Source organism: Jaculus jaculus, chromosome 1 (genome assembly GCF_020740685.1).
Source record: "Jaculus jaculus isolate mJacJac1 chromosome 1, mJacJac1.mat.Y.cur, whole genome shotgun sequence".
Taxonomy (NCBI): Eukaryota; Metazoa; Chordata; class Mammalia; order Rodentia; family Dipodidae; genus Jaculus; species Jaculus jaculus.
Window position 1 is genome coordinate 298,001,435 of NC_059102.1, and position 16,309 is coordinate 298,017,743.

Here is a 16,309-nt window from a genome sequence, read left to right on the forward strand (position 1 = left end):
CTTGTGCATCTGGCTAACGTGGGACCTGGGGAACTGAGCCTCGAACCGGGGTCCTTAGGCTTCACAGGCAAGCATTTAACCGCTAAGCCATCTCTCCAGCCCTCTCAATCAGTCTTTTATTTATTTATTTATTTATTTATTTATTTATTTATTTATTTATTTATTTTGGTTTTTCGAGGTAGAGTCTCACTCTGGTCCAGGCTGACCTGGAATTAACTCTGTCATCTCAGGATGCCAATCCTCCTACCTCTGCCTCCCGAGTGCTGGGATTAAAGGCATGCGCCACCACGCCTGGCGAGTCTTTTATTTTTATATCATTATTTTTCAGAAAGATTCCTAACATTTATGTTCTTCTCATAGGCAAGAAAGCTCTGGTGTGTATTTTCTTCTCAACAGCATTGGTGCCAGATAAAAGCAAGCTTTTTTGTTGTTGTTGTTGTTTGTTTGTTTTCGAGGTAGGGTCTTGCTCTAGCTCAGGCTGACTTGGAATTCAATATGTAGTCTCAGGGCGGCCTTGACCTCTCAGTAATCCTCTTCTCTCTGCCTCCCATGTGCTGGGATTAAAGGCGTACTCCACCACACCCTTCAAAAGCAAGCTCTTTAACCTCTGGGTTTTGCCCACTTTTTGACCAGATAGTTTGTTTGAAAATGTATCCATTCAAGTTTTTGTGTTCCTCCCCAATATTCTGTGGCCTTTAAAGGCCACCTATATTTTATTAGTATTTTACATATTTATTTTGAGAGTGAGAGAGGCAGATAGAGAGAATGGGTGCATCAGGGCCTCTAGCCCACTGCACATGTAATGTCAGAGTATTCAGAATGCCCCAAAACCTATACTGTATTTTTAGTGTGGATTCTGAGAGGTGCTTTTTCCTTCACTCTTATCCCAGTATATACTACAGTTGAATAGTATCCTGTAGCTTTGTAAGCAGCTTGTGAAAGGGCTTTCTAACATTGTCACTGTTTAAGGAAGACATTATCTTTTAATGGGTGAGAGTACAGTCCCTAGAACCAGTCTGCCAGGATTCAAATCTGGTTTCTCTACAAATACTGTGTGGTATTGGACAACATGTTTAGCTGTTTTGTAGCCATTGAAATAGGGATAATAAGTCCTTAGTGGACTATTCTAAATAACAAATAGTTATACTAAAATGTGTAAAGTAGAAAGTGGTACTTTGTGTTAATTATTATTACTAAGTATTATTACCTGAGGGAGTGTTGCCACATATGTTTGAATACCTGGCCAGGTGAGGTTCTCTAGATTTTGTCTTGCCTGGAGGAATAATGTGTTTTTCTAATCTGTGCAAAGGCACCATGTGAAGTAGCAACACCCTTAAATACACATTTCTTCATAAAATAAGCCAAGTGAAACTCTGTCACACCAATGCCTCTTTCACCTTACTTTTGTGAAGACATGGTGCTTAAAATTTTATGAGATGAAACAAAGAAGAGGCCCTTGTATAGGTCAGAATTTTTTAAAAAAATAAATTATTTGCTGGGCATGGTGGTACACACTTTTAATCTCAGCACTTGGGAGGCAGAGGTAGGAGGATCCCTATGAGATTGAGGCCAGCCTTAAACTACATAGTGAATTCCAGGCTAGCTTGGGCTAGAGTGAGACCTTACCTTGAAAAAACAAAACAAATAAAAAAGTTATTTGTGCATGTGTGTGTGCATGCAACAGAGTCTCTTACCACTGCAAAGGAATACCTGTATGCCTTTATGTGGGTGACTGTGGAATTGGACATTGGTCAGCAGACTTTGTAAGCAAGCACCTTAATTGCTGAGTGATCTCTACAGCCCCTTTAAATGAATATTTCTTCTTCTTCTTCTTTTTTTTTTAAAAAGACTTATTTTATCTATTTATTTGAGAGTGATAGACAGAAAAAGAGGGAGGGAGGGAGGGAGAAAGAGAGAGGGAGAGAGAGGGAGAATGGGCATGCCAGGGCCTCCAGCCACTGCAAATGAACTCCAGACGTGTGTGCCCCCTTGTGCATCTGGCTAACGTGTGTCCCGGGGTACCAAGCTTTGAACTGGGGTCCTTAGGCTTCACAGGCAAGCACTTAACCACTAAGCTGTCTCTCCAGCCCTGAATATTTATTCTTGGACAATATTAGTTTAATATACTAATATAGATGGGGAGTTCATATAATATTCTTAGAATTAGTTTTATATGCTAGTATAGATGGAAAGTTCATATAATATGAAATAATTACATATATTTTCCTTATACTTTATTTATTTGTTTTTTTTAAACTTTTTTAAAAAAATATTTTTTCATTTATTTAATTAATTTATTTATTAAAATATTATTGAGAGTGACAGAGAGAGGCAGATAGAGAATGGGGGCACCGGGGCTTCTAGCCACGCAAACGAACTCTAGATGTATGTACCGCCTTGTGTATGTGGCTTACATGGGTCCTGGGGAATTGAGCCTTGAACCGGGGTTCTTAGGCTTGATAGGCAAGCACTTACTTACTAAGCCATCTCTCCAGGCTTTATTAGGGTTTTTGAGGTAGGATCTTGCTCTGGCCCAGGCTGGCCTGGAATTCACTATGTCTTCTCAGGGTGGTCTCAAACTTATGGTGATCCTCCTACCTCTGCCTCCCAAGTGCTGTGATTAAAGGTGTGTACCACTATGCCCAGCTTATTTTTATTTATTTCATATTTATTTATTTATGAGAGAGAGAGAATAGGCATGCCAGGGCCTCTAGCCACTGCAAACAATCTCCAAACTCATGTGCATCTGACTTACATGGGTCTTGGGGAATCGAACCTGGTTATTTAGGCTTCACAGGCAAACTCCTTAACCACTAAACCATTTCTCCAGCTCTTTGTACTTTTTTTTTTTTTTTTTTGAGGCAAGTCCAACAGACTGGCCTTATTTTTTAATGTAAGAGAACAAGAGTGTGAGAGTGAGAGTGAGAGAGAGAATTGGTGTGCCAGGGCCTTAGCCACTGCAATCAAACTCCAGATGCATGTGCCCCCTTCTGTGCATATGCAGCCTTATGCGTTTGTGTCACTTTTTTGTGTCTGGCTTATGTGGGACCTAGAGAGTCAAACATGAGTCTTTAGGCTTCATAGGCAAGCAGCTAACCACTAAGACATCTCTCCAGCCCTACCTTTTTTTTTTTTTTTTTTGGTCAAGGTAGGGTCTCACCCTAACACAGACTGATGTGGAATTAACTATGCAGTCTCAGGGTGGTTTTGAATTCATTCAATCTTCCTACCTCTGCCTCCCGAGTGCTGGGATTAAAGGTGTGTGCCATCACTCCCAGTTTACCTTTTTTTATTTTATTTTTTTAGTTTTAAAGCTTATTAGTTTTGAGTTTTAGCTCTGTCAATATATAGGCTATTCCACTGTGTAGTATAACCTTAGTTTATTTACTCATTTACTGTTCATGGACATTTGGGCTGTCAGTAGCTTTGAACATGTGAGTTTCTCTAGAGTATATGCCTAAGAATGGAATAGCTGAGTTGTTGGAAATATAAATCAGCTATACTGAGTACAGACAAATTTTTTCTCAAAGTGATTATACTAATTTATACTTCTGTCACTAGAACATAAGGATTTAAGTTACTCTTTATTCTTTTAATTTACCTTAAGAAATACATATTGGACACTTGCGGTAGTAAATAAAAGGACAAAATAGTCTGTCTTGGGGCAGTTTATATTTTACTGGCCAAAAAGTAACAGTGATTGTTTATGAGGAAACAAATAAAATTAGGGATTCTTATATTCCTGCCCTTAGAGCCATATGAAGGATTAGAGTCAAAATGGATGAAGTAAAACAAGGAAGACCTGGGATTCATTTTCCTCTTAAATTTTCTTTTGTTTTTATTTGATGATTTCATACATGCATGTAATGTATTTTGATCATCCCCCTTACGTTCTTTGATTCCCCTTCCACTGCACCTCATCCTCTTTCCAGCCAGTCCCTCATCGAAGCTTCTGTGTGTGAGACTCTGTAAATTCAGGGCTGTTTACATGTGGGCAGGTGAGGAATTGTTCACTGGAACATGGTCAAGAAACCAGTGACTACCCCACTAAAGAAAAGAAAATGTCTCTCCCCAGCAAACATTAATTGCCAGTGGCTCCTGGGGGCGGGAGTGGGGGGAATCTTATACAGCCCTTTCCCTAGCGACCATTAAGTGCCTACAAATCCTCAGGAAAGAGGTGGGTCCCTATGAACCCCTCTACCATCCTTAAAAGAATATTGATGTGTCCAATCATGAACAGGTAACTGCAGTCTCAAAGGCTATGTCATGTATAGAAAATTGCTTCACAACACTTCTCTCCTTCCTCTGGCTCATACATTATTTCTGTCCCCCTTTCTGCAATATTCCTTGAGCCTTCAAGATGATACTGTGTCCCATTTAGGGTTGGGCAATCAACAGTCACTTTTTCTCAGCACTTTGACCAATTATGAATCTCTGTAGTAGCCAGCATCCAGTGCAAAAATAAAGTTCTTTGACCAAAACTGAGAGTGCACTAATCTTTGGGCATACACATGCACTGGAAGGCACTTTGGTGGACACACGTTTATTTAGCAAAACAACAATAATAGCTTCTCTACAAGGTAGGCCCTATGGCCTCTTCAGCCATGGACTTATTTATTTATTTATTTATTTACTTATTTATTTATTTTGAGATAGGGTCTCACTCTAGCCCAGGCTGACCTGGAATTCACTATGTAGTCTCAGGGTGGCCTTGAACTCATGGTGATCCTCCTACCTCTGCTTCCTAAGTGCTGGGATTAACATGCCGGGCTCTGGCCACAGACTTTTGACCAGATTGGTAGTACTAGGCACGAATTTTTTTCTCTGGAGGGAGCCTGAATTCCAGTCAGAAAGTAGTCATGCCACTACTGTACCAGTGGGCACATTCTGCCTGGAAGGTTTGTAGTGTAGCACTGTAATTCTGATGTTGATTGACATGCATAGAGATATAGTATGGGATTGGACCCAATTCTTAATTTTTACTTACTTATTTGAGAGAACGAGGCAGAGAGAGAATGGGCATACTGGGGCCTCTAGTCACTGCAAATGAGCTCCAGATGCATGTGCCATCCTGTGTATCAGGCCTGTGTGGGTCCTGGGGAATCGAACCTGGGTCCTTTGGCTTTGCTTAGCTGCTAAGCCATCCCGTTAGCCCTGAACCCAATTCTTCTAAGTAAATAATGGTAGTAAAGTTGTGAATGTTGGGGGACAGGATCATTCAAGGAGTATTTCTGAGCCTTCTCTCTTTATCCCTACTTAATCTAGTAGTTGTAAGTCTAAAGAATGGATGAGGAGCTTGGTAATGGATGGTGTCGTGAGCACATGGAGATGTAGTGCCCCATTTTGACTCTTGTCTATAATGGTTTGAAGAAACAGGCTTGTCTAAAACTTTAGGAACAGTAAAATTCTCTTGATTAAGGAATTTTGGGGGCTCTATTGCTTGCTTAACACTTGAAGTTAGAGTAATGAACACTGGGGGAAGGGCAGAGTTATTGTGAGCCCTAAGGCTTTTTCCTGACTGGAACATGGAGGAGTGGTTTTGCGAGAGTACCTGGAGCTCTCCTCCGTTGTCAGATTTGTAAGTTTTTTTTAAAATTATTTATTTATTTATGAGAGAGAGAGGCAGAGTGCAAAAGATTGGGTGTGCTAGGGCCTTCAGCCATTGCAAATGAACTCCAGAAGCATGCACCTGCCATCTTGTGCATCTGGCTTACGTGGGATCTGGGGAATCAAACCTGGGTCCTTTGGTTTTGTAGGCAAGTGCCTTAACCTCTAAGTCATCTCTTAAGCCTAGATTTATAAATTTTTTTGGCTAGTTAGCTGAATATAAAATAGTGTCTTGCTATTTTTTTTTTTACTGCTATTTCCCCACTTTCACTTTAAAAATCGTGAGTTCTCTTTTAAGATGTCTAGTTACTCATACAAGTTGATTTTTATTTATGTTTAGTAAGTTTCATGGTTGTAGGGGTTTTATTCATAATCTTCTGTATCATAACTAGCACCCAAGACTTAAATTCTATAGCTGAAATTTTTATTATGGTGGCTTTGGTCAGCAGACACTTCAGTGAAATCTGTTCCTTGCTGTCACACCAGTTAAGTCCTTGAATCCAGAACCCTGCCTTTTGCTCATTCTGCCTGAGAAGCTGAGTTGTAGCTCTCACTCACACCTTGTTACCTAACCTCAGCAAAACACGTCATATCTGCGCGTTCCATTTCATCTTCCCTGGGGCTCCCATCAAAATATGGCCCACTTAGTAACATTGTCAGAAGTTTTTCATTTGCCTTTTCAGCTTACCATTTTAAAATCTGAGAATGGGGCTGGAGAGATGGCTCAGCAGTTAAGGTGCATGCCTTTGAAGCCTAACCTGGGTTCAATTCCCCAGTACCCACATAAAGCCAGATGTTCAAGGTGGCACATGTGGCTGGAGTTCATTTGCAAAAGCTGGCATGCACCCATTCTCACTCTCTCCTCTGTCTGTCTCTTAAATAACTAACTAAATAACTAAATAAAATCTGGGAATTAATATTCTTTATAGTTAAGTACAACCAGGACTCTAGCTCCTTCTCCTTTTGAGGCCAGTTCCTTTCACTGTTGTACCACCTACACTGTCCCCAAAGTTCCCATTCTCACATGATTGAACAAAGAACACTGGAGAAAGGCAAGTAATATATACTATAGTGTAACAAACTGGCTCTCTGAGGTGTTCATCTCCTTGCTCCATGTGTCCTTCCCCCTACCTTGTTTGCGTGTTGCATTCTGGGTCATGAGGGATTATAAAGACGATGACAGTATTCCAACTTGTAAATTCCAACAGATTTACTGTGCATTTTCCAAGAATAACTCAGGAATGTTGCACAGGGGTATGCCACACTTGCCTTCTCAAACTGCAGTGTGTGTCAACTGTACAGATACGTGTGGCCAATGAGAACTGCTCACCGCCTTTTTCAGCTTTCAAGAGTTCCCAAGTTAAAATTGTTTACTCATTTGTACATGTGCACATGTGTGTGTGTGTGTTTGTGTGTGCGCGCATGCATGCATTCCAGAATCTCTAGCACTGTAATTGAATGCCTGTCTAGTTTTACATGGATGGCAGGGCAATTGAACCAGGACCAGCAGGCTTTGCATCCAAGTACCATTAACTGCTGAGCCATCTCCCCAGGCTTAGCATGCTAATTTTAACTATTAAAAATACTGTCTAAGCCAAATATAGTGGCACATGCCTTTAATCCCAGCACTTGGGTGGTAGAGGTAGGAGGATTGCCATGAGTTCAAGGCCATCCTGAGACTACATAGTGAATTCCAGCTCATCCTGAGCTAGTGTGATACTCTATCTCAAAAAACAAACAAACAAAAAACTCTAATAATTTTGTTTGTTTGTTTTGTTTTTTGAGGTAGGGTCTCACTCTGGTCCAGGCTGACCTGGAATTCACTCTGTAGTCTCAGGGTGGCCTCGAACTCACGGTGATCCTCCTACCTCTGCTCCCAAGTGCTGGGATTAAAGGTGTGCCCCACCACGCCCAGCAAAACCCTAATAATTTTGAAAGCTTTTTTTCAAAGTGAAGTCTCTGTTGGACAAGGCTGTAATAGTTAATGGTACCCACATGTTGTTGGAATACCATATATGGCACCCATTTCACATAAGATACATCCTAGAGATTTCAAAATTTTATCAGATTAAACATGATTATACAGGCCTTTTAATTCCTAAGATGCAAAAGGAGTAGAAAAATGTCCTAAAAGCAAGCTAATCCTAGTATAAATACTAAATGATCCAGAACCCTTCCCAGTGTGTATACAAATAACTCCCAGACAGATAAATTGGATTGAACCCATATTTAATTGTCATGAGGAAATCCATGAAACAATTGTCTACCTTGACTAAGCCAAATAATTTCCAAATGCATGTTTCTAATAATTGTGAGCACTGCAAAGCCCATATGAGTTGTCTGAAGTTTTATCATTTACAGGTATGTGACGCATTCCCAGACCCTCCAGTCAACTCAACATCAGCTACTTCTTTGTGACTGGGTCCAGATTCAGGTCCTCCCACGACAGACTTCATTGGATCCACCCTCAAAAGGACTCTACCAGGTTGTCCCCACTACATCACTGTAAAGAGCCAAGGCCTTAAGACTTGGGTACGTGTCTTACGGCGGCAAGAGTGCCAGCACCAACAAAAGACTCACTGGACCCGTCAGCTCCTCTGTTCACCAAGCATAATAACCTTACGAGTAAAGCAGAGTGAGCCGAGTGCCTCTGGGTGACACCACCACCTGCTGATAACACACAAGGAAAAATAACCCACTTAGACTAGAGCTCTGTCCTTTCTTCAGACGCTGGGATTTGAAGGAATTATTCTGAGGTCTGTGCTGCTAGTAAATGACTGATAAAGTTATAGACTGCACTGTTCTCTTGAGTTCAGAGACTGCATTGCAATTGACAACGAAATCTTGAAGAATTGCACTGAGGTGCAAGCCATACTTAACACTCTTCAAGTAATGTTGATTGAACTGAGAAATTGCTAAAACCTGACTTGCTGTATCTGTTACTACTGCTTCTTGATCTTACATTGCTCTCTGTGTTGTCTTTTTAAGTCCAGATGTTCTCTGATAATTCACATTGCCCTGATTGTGGGCAGCAATGGTTTCCTAGTTTAGAACTAGGCCATTGGTTGTACCAAACTGAACTTGTTGAAAATGAGTGTTACCAAGTGTTCTTAGACCGCATTAACAGGGCTGATTACTGCCCTGAATGTTACCCTGATAATCCTGCTAACAGAAGCCTTGTTCTTCCTTGGTCTTTTCCACTTGAGTGGGCACCCCAAAATCTCACTCGGTGGACCTTTGAAAAGGCTTGTCATCCATTTCTTCTGGGTCCTCCACTGGTTAGAAAAAGGATACATGACTCCAGACTAGCTGGTTTTAATCCTGCACTGCAATTAATCTTGACTAGAACAGACAAAACCTTAAACAAAAAACTTGGCCAAAGCAAGTAACTTCTATAATAGTCATGGAGGTATAGGGAATTTTTTTTTCTTTTACCAGTAGCCCAGGGAATATGATCAATAACTAACCCATTTCTTTTATTTTCTCTGTCTTTTTCTTTTTTTCCCCCTCTTTTCTTCCTTTCTTTTTCTTCTTCTTCTTCTTCTTTTTTTTTATGCTGGCCCTTATGCATGCTAGGCAAGTGTTCTGCCACTGAGCTGTACCCCAAGCCCTTATTTCTAAATCTGACTTGATTGTCCCTACTTTGGGAATTCTTTAAACTGATGAATCTGCTTCTATAGTCTTTGCATATCTTGTTCAGCATAAATTTAATCAGTATTCCAGCCATACTCCTTATCTGGAACCAGATTAATTGTAATTGCTATAAATTATATTTTGAACCTAGCTCACTCTTTCTGAAAACTTACATAGTCTTACATATTGACATGTGATAATATTGTTCTGTAGGAAAGGCCCCATGCCCTATGCCCCATAATTGTTTTTCTAAAAATAAACTTTTGTGAGAAAGCATCCTTGTTATAGCTGGACTCTAGATTATTCTAATACATTTTAATAAACTATATTTTAAATACTTCCTCTTACAAATGAGATATATGTGTGTGCATACATAAAATTTATTCATATGTAATCATTCCTTATTAGCTCTTTGTAGCTTATCCTCAGTGTGACTGTTAGAATATTGATAACCAGCCACTGTCACATTCTATTAGAAAACACTTACATGGGTTACACAAAATGTATATAAGCACTGCCTGTTTACACTTACTTGGCTCAGCATAACCAAAGACTGCCCTGTCTTTGTAGTGACTGAATATAGAAATGTCCTTCCCTTGGAAATGGAAAAGTACTTCTCCTATGAGATTTATGATTAAAGAAATATAAAGCTTGACCCTGTGATTTATAAACAGCCTAGTAGAAGCTTTTTTCTTAAAGTTAAATCTTGCTGGATATTGGCCACATTCTGGCCTGCTCTTATTCATGGAATCCAACTTAGCAATCACTATTGGAAACCTCTCAGGAGCCAAGATGCTAGGTACTCCAATGCTTATGTAGCTGCTCCACAGTGTTACTAAGGAGCCTGGTTCTTTGTGTCCTTCCTCCTTCCCTTGTTTGCTTTTTGTACTTTTGCCTGTTTCTTCAATAAGTACAGTGTGGTTTGTTGTACCCAGACATTTCAGTGGCAACCAAAGGCTGGAAGTAGGGAGCAAAACGTTTTCTTCTTTCAAATCTGTCTTATTTGGGAATAAAATCTCTCTGAAAAGTCTCGGCAGATTCTTTTTGATCTTTTAACCTCTCATTAGCAGGTACTGGCTCACAGGCGAGCCTGGGAAAAGGAGAAGAGTTGGTCTCGCCCTGGCTATGTAATGATAATAATCAGGGTACTTTTTTAGGGAGGAAGAAAGTGGGAGATGAATGGCTGTTGACGTGCAACAAATCGTACTTTCCATGTGTTATGAAACCTGTTTGTTTATATAAAGAATGTACCCCAGCAACCCACTCCTGTGTCTGCCTTAGGTCTCTCATGACAGAGGTACTCTCTGGTTACATTGCTGAATAAACTGGGTGGACTGCAACACTGAGTAAAGACAAGTTAGTTGATCGTTAAGCTGTAATGACCCTGTCCTAAAACTTTCTAAAAAGTGAACATTTACTTTTGGAGGCTGGTTTTATAATAAGTGCTTCTGCCCCTTAATTTATTTCAGTTATTAAGAATGCTTGTGTTCCAGCTGGGCATGGTGGCACATGCCTTTAATCCCAGCACTCGGGAGGCAGAGGTAGGAGGATTGCCATGAGTTTGAGGCCACCCTGAAACTACATAGTGAATTCCAGGTCAGACTGGGCTAGAGTGAGATCCTACCTCAAAAAACAAAACCAAACAAAAATGAATGCTTATGTTCCAAGGACACATATTAAGACTATAAGTGTGAAATTGTAAACATGAGCAAAATAAATAATAAGCTTGTGTTTTGCCATCATCTTTAAATATTAAGGTCAAAGTAAAAAGGATTTATACCACCATTAAGTTACCTAGAAATATCTGGGACTTGTTTAAAACGTAGAAATTTCTTTGTATATAGAAATTTTGATTCTCCACGTTGTTTGTAGGGCCAGGAATCTGCTTATAAATAGCATCTCAGTAGATGATTGTGCAGTGTTCAGTAGACCATACTTAGAGAACTGCATCAGTGCATCCGGTGCATGCTCACCTGGCTTAAAAGGATGGTGGGGGCGTATGAGTACTCACTCTGCTGCAGATATTGATGCATGGTGAGAGTCCCATTCCCAAACTCTGCAGTACTCCAGAATCGGAAACTTACGCATCTTGTCAGTGTTCAAATTTTGGAGATTTGAAACATACCAGGTTTTGGGAATAGAGATCATAGTTAAAGCTTATGCAAACATTTCAAAACCGACGAACCTAGAAATCTTTTGGTCCCACACATTTTGAATAATCTTTGTTTATTGTACTTTTTTGTTTTTGGAGATAAGGTCTCCTGTAGCCCAGGCTAGCCTGGAACTCAGACTGACCTTGAATTCTTTTTGTCCTGCCTCCGTTCCCCAGGTGGTGCTAGGACTACAGGTGTGTGCCACTATTCCTGATTTTTGTGCCTTTTTAAAACAGCATTATTTACAATAGTTAAGTTATGGAACTAACATGAATATCCAACAGCATAGAAATGGAAAAAATATATATATATGTATATAATGTATATATAAAATGATATGAACTGAAGTTCCCAGAAAGTGCTACATCTACTTCAGATAAGGCTGACTGGACTGATAGATCTCCTGTAGAGATGCAGTGTTACAGGATCAGAGCCAAATTACCTTGGGCTACCTTTAGCCCCTTCACAATGATTTATTCCCCGACACCCCCCAGCTGACTTAACATCCTAGTGGCTCTTGAGGATGGAGCCCAAGGACTCACACAAGGCAGGCAAGCACTCTACCACTGAACTATGACTCCTCCCACTTTCTGTATTTTTCATTTGGAGGCAGGGTCTCGCTAATTTTGCACAGGTTGGCTTTGAACTTTAAATCTTCCTGCCTTAGCCTGTGCTACGAAGGCCCTGCTCATGTTTCATTTTTGTTAATCAGACTATATCCGCTCTGCTCATGAGCAGTTCTGTTTGATGTCATTACAAACTACATAAATTTATGGCCAGAAAAAAGGATTTTTAAAATATTATTTTAAGTAAAATAAATAAAATATTATTAGGAGCTGAAGAGATGGCTTAGCAGTTAAGGCACTGGCCTAAGGACCTGGGTTTGATTCCCCAGTACCCATGTAAGCCAGATGCATAAGGGGTCATATATGTCTGGGGTTTGCTTGCAGTGGCTGGAGGCCCTGGTGTACCCATTTCTCTTGCTTGCCTTTCTCTTTCTCAAATAAACAAATAATACAAATATTTAAAAAATAGTATTAGGAAAGGTACTCTGCCTTCAAGTATAGCTATATAACACACCTGACTGATAGATAATTAGCTCTCGAACCAGCATGTGAGAGAACCCACAAAACTAAGCAAAGAAGAAAGTAAAGGAAGCTCCTCTGTTTGCAATTTGACTTCCCATGCCTGAAGATATTTCAGATGCTTCTAGGCATTCTGACTGCATAGCGGTGCACACCTTTTATTCCAGTATTTGGGAGGCAGAAGTCAGCCTACGAATACATAGATGTCCAAGTTTTCCTAGATTATTCATAGTTAGTGGAGTTTTTTAAAAAAATTTTTATTATTGTTAGTGGAGTTTTACTAAGTGGTTGGTAAGCGTAATTTTACTAAAATATGAATAGGTTGCTAAAATTAATTCTACAACAAATGATTCAGGGTATGTAGTATTTCAAATTGTATGTGCCATAGTTCAGTGTAATAGTGCAAAAGAATTGGCAAAATACTACCTATATATGATGGTAGCATTTCTAAAATGACCATCATCACTCCTTGTTACTTTCTGGCAGACTTGGAAGTGGAAACATGCTCAGGTAGACTTGGGGGAAGAATCTATCCACCTAGAAAATGGTTCTTATGGGACATGGGTGGCTGAGATTAAGATTCATCTCTAAGTTATAGGAAAAGAAACCTCGGGCAAAGAAATAAGCAAATGTAAGACCGTGGCATCCAAAGAGTGGCTGTCTGCATGCTGTAGCCATTTGTACAAATGAGGTGAACCATATCCCATTCATCTCTCTGGTCTCCCCAGGCAACTGTTGAGTCTCCCCGGAATATAAAGGGCACAGCTTGAAACCACTTAACTTTTTTTTTTTTATTGTTTATTGTGCATGTGTGTTTGTGTATGTGTCTCCAGGTACACTTGCCATGCACATGCACATGTTCTCCAGCCACTGCAAACGAACTCCAGATGCATGCACCCCCTTGTGCATCTGGCTAACGTGGGTCCTGGGGAATCGAGCCTCGAACCGGGATCCTCAGGCTTCACAGGCAAGCGCTTAACTGCTAAGCCATCTGTCCAGCCCACATGTTCTCACCTGTATACTTCATTTTGGACAGGGATTCTCGCCATGCATTCTCACTCTGCTGGTCATCGCTGGCTTGCCATGGCTGGAGAATTCTGTGTTGGCCTCTCACCTCACCTCCAGTGTGCTGGGATTACAGAAGCCCTTCGTGGCTTTCAATTTTTTACGTGGAGTCTGGGAAGTGAATCTGGGTACTCTAGCTTGAGTGACAAGCACTTTATCCATTGAGCCACCTCCATAGCTCAAAAACCAGACGGGGGGGGGGAAGGAGAATGGGCATGTGAGGGCAATCTAGCCACTGTAAACAAACTCCAGATGTATGCCCCACTGTGCATCTGGTTTTAAATGGGTACTGGGGAATCAAACCCAGGTTGTTAGCATTAGGCTTTGCATGCAAGTGCCGTAATTGTTGAGCCATCTCTCCAGCCCCGCAAAACTACTAAACAATTTTAAAATTCAATTTTAATTAATTTATTTATTTGAGAGAGAGTGAGAAAGAGAGTGGGCATGCCAGGGCCTCTAGCCATTGCAAATGAACTCCAGACACATGAGCCCCCCTTGTGCATCTGGCTTACATGGGTCCTGGGGAATTGAACCCAGGTCCTTAGGCTTCTCAGGCAAATGCCTTAACCTCTAAACCATTTCCCCAGCCTGCAAAACCACTTTGTTTTGTTTTTGTTTTTTCAAAGTAGGGTCTCACTCTAGTCCAGGCTGACCTGAAATTCACTTTGTGGTCTCAGGATGGCCTCGAATTCACGGCTATCTCCTACTTCTGCCTTCTGAGTGCTAGGATTAAAGGTGTGTGCCACCATACCCGGCTGCAAAACCACTATTTATGGATGAACAATACTGACCTTGTAGCTAGCTGGGTTTATCTGACACTATTAAATGACTGGGCTTTCTGAATACTATCTAGTTTCTTCATGTGTGAAGTAGGCAGCAATAATGCTTAGGCTTCATACTGTTTGTACTTATAACATACCAATCCTATGTCACATAGGAAATCTTTAGGAGTAGGAAAGGTTCAAGCCAACAAGGCAGAAATTTTTATAACTAGGGAACTGCTTTTATAAGAAAGAGAACCATTAGAACTTAATACTGAATTATCAGAATCTTAAATCTCCTGATGAAGGAAAGTTTAGTCTTGGGACTGAAGTGAGTCTGTAGTTGAGAGTCAAATGGTCTTAGGTGTATAGTGTAAGAGGCCTGGAGGGACAAATAGGCCAAGACAGGCCCATTTGTAATCTTCATTATGGTAAACTGTAATTGCTGTCTAATTTACCATATTACCTGAGATTTTCCACAGTACTGAATCAGGCAGGTTGGAAAAAAGTTGAAGGAGGGATGGAGAGATGGTTTAGCGGTTAAGCGCTTGCCTGTGAAGCCTAAGGACCCTGGTTCGAGGCTCAATTCCCCAGGACCCACGTTAGCCAGATGCACGAGGGGCTGCATGCTTCTGGAGTTCATTTGCCGTGGCTGGAGGCCCTGGTGAGCTCATTCTCTTTCTCTCTCTCTATCTGTCTCTTTCTCTTTCTGTCACTCTCAAATAAATAAATAAAAATAAACAAAAGAAAAATTAAAAAAAAGAAAAAAGTTGAATGATATGTGTGGATTCATCCAGGTTGAACGTGCTAAAGCTACATTTAAACTTAGATCAGCTGTTCAGAGTTAGGGTGGTGAATTGTATGTTTATTGTAAGCTCTTGTAGTGTTTTGGTTGAAACATCAGGTCTCAGATAGCTGTGTGTTGTTGGGTAAGGTTGTTAGCCTTCTGTGTCTCAGTTTCTTCATGTGGCAAATAGTGGGGTTAGCCTACAGTGTTCTTTGCTGCCTGGCACCAAGAAGTCACTCAGTAGTTATCAAACTGTTATAGTTGCTGTGCATATTTTATAAGTTCTTTGTTTCCATAGCAGAATTGTAAATTGAGGCTCAAGGTATCTGGGTTTTTTGTTTGTTTGTTTGTTTTAATCTACCATGCAAAACTGCCACCCCAAAATGACAGGTTCTCTTTCGCTCTTTTTAGCTCCTAAACTGAATTTTCCTCTTTTTTTGGGGGGGGGCGGGATGTTCAAGGGAGGATCTTGCTCTAGCCCAGGCTGACTTGGAATTCACTATGTAGTCTCAGGGTGGCCTCAAACTCTCAACAGTCCTCCTACCTCTGCCTCCTGAGATTAAAGGCATGCACTACCACACCTGGCTCTGCCACCTTGTTTTTAAGAAGTTCAAGTGTTAGTGCTTACTGGTACCTAGCCCTTCCCCCCTCCCCAGGTTTTCCCCACATCAGAGATGGAGTGGTGATGGACAAAGTCCTGAGGCTCTGCTAGCCCTGATCTTCTTTCTCTTCCCAGGCAGCTGTCTTCTTTTCAGTAGGAGGCTGTGCTTGAAGCTAACCTCTGGGATAGAGGCTCACTGTGTGTGCTCCCTGAGTTACTACAGGCTCTTCTTGTTAACACTTAACAGAGGCAAATACATCTTATTACTCATTTAAAAAAAAAATCTTCAAACAGAGAAAAGTGCAGAGAATAACCAATAACTGTGTGTCCAGTTCTAAAATACAAGATCATTTTGCCACATTTACCTGGGCTCTTTTTAACTTAAAATTTTTTTTTAAATATTTTTTTCTAATTTATTTTCAAGGAGAGAGAGAATGAAAATGAGACAGCTTTTAAATTCATTTGCAAGCAGAGAGAGGTAGAATGAGAATGGCTGGCCACTGCAATTGAACTCCAGATGCGTGCATCACTTTGTGCATCAAGCTTTACATGGGTACTGGAGAATTGAACTCAAGTCATTGAGCTTTGCAGGCAAGTACCTTAACTGATGAGCCATC

The 16,309-nt window shown here is 40.7% G+C and overlaps 2 protein-coding genes across 3 annotated transcripts in view; both read left to right on the forward strand.

Annotated features, from left to right (window-relative positions):
* Nucleotides 1-8,002: 8,002 nt before the first annotated feature.
* Nucleotides 8,003-16,309, forward strand: part of LOC101595540 (torsin-1A-interacting protein 2-like) — a 29,359-nt gene continuing 21,052 nt past the window's right edge. Inside the window, exon 1 of one of the 2 annotated variants that reach the window (XM_004658744.2) lies at nt 8,003-8,139. The gene's annotated coding sequence lies outside the window, so the exon portion shown is untranslated. The remainder of the gene's footprint in view (nt 8,140-16,309) is intronic. The other variant, XM_045130129.1, reaches the window with a different exon arrangement.
* Nucleotides 8,133-10,270, forward strand: Tor1aip2 (torsin 1A interacting protein 2). The gene has a single exon (XM_045130133.1). The coding sequence runs from the start codon at nt 8,601-8,603 to the stop codon at nt 8,994-8,996; it is 396 nt and encodes a 131-aa protein (XP_044986068.1). The 5' UTR covers nt 8,133-8,600; the 3' UTR covers nt 8,997-10,270.

Bases quoted from the DNA above. Each gene is read 5' to 3' on its own strand.
- Tor1aip2 (XM_045130133.1), top strand. From the start codon at position 8,601: ATGTTCTCTGATAATTCACATTGCCCTGATTGTGGGCAGCAATGGTTT.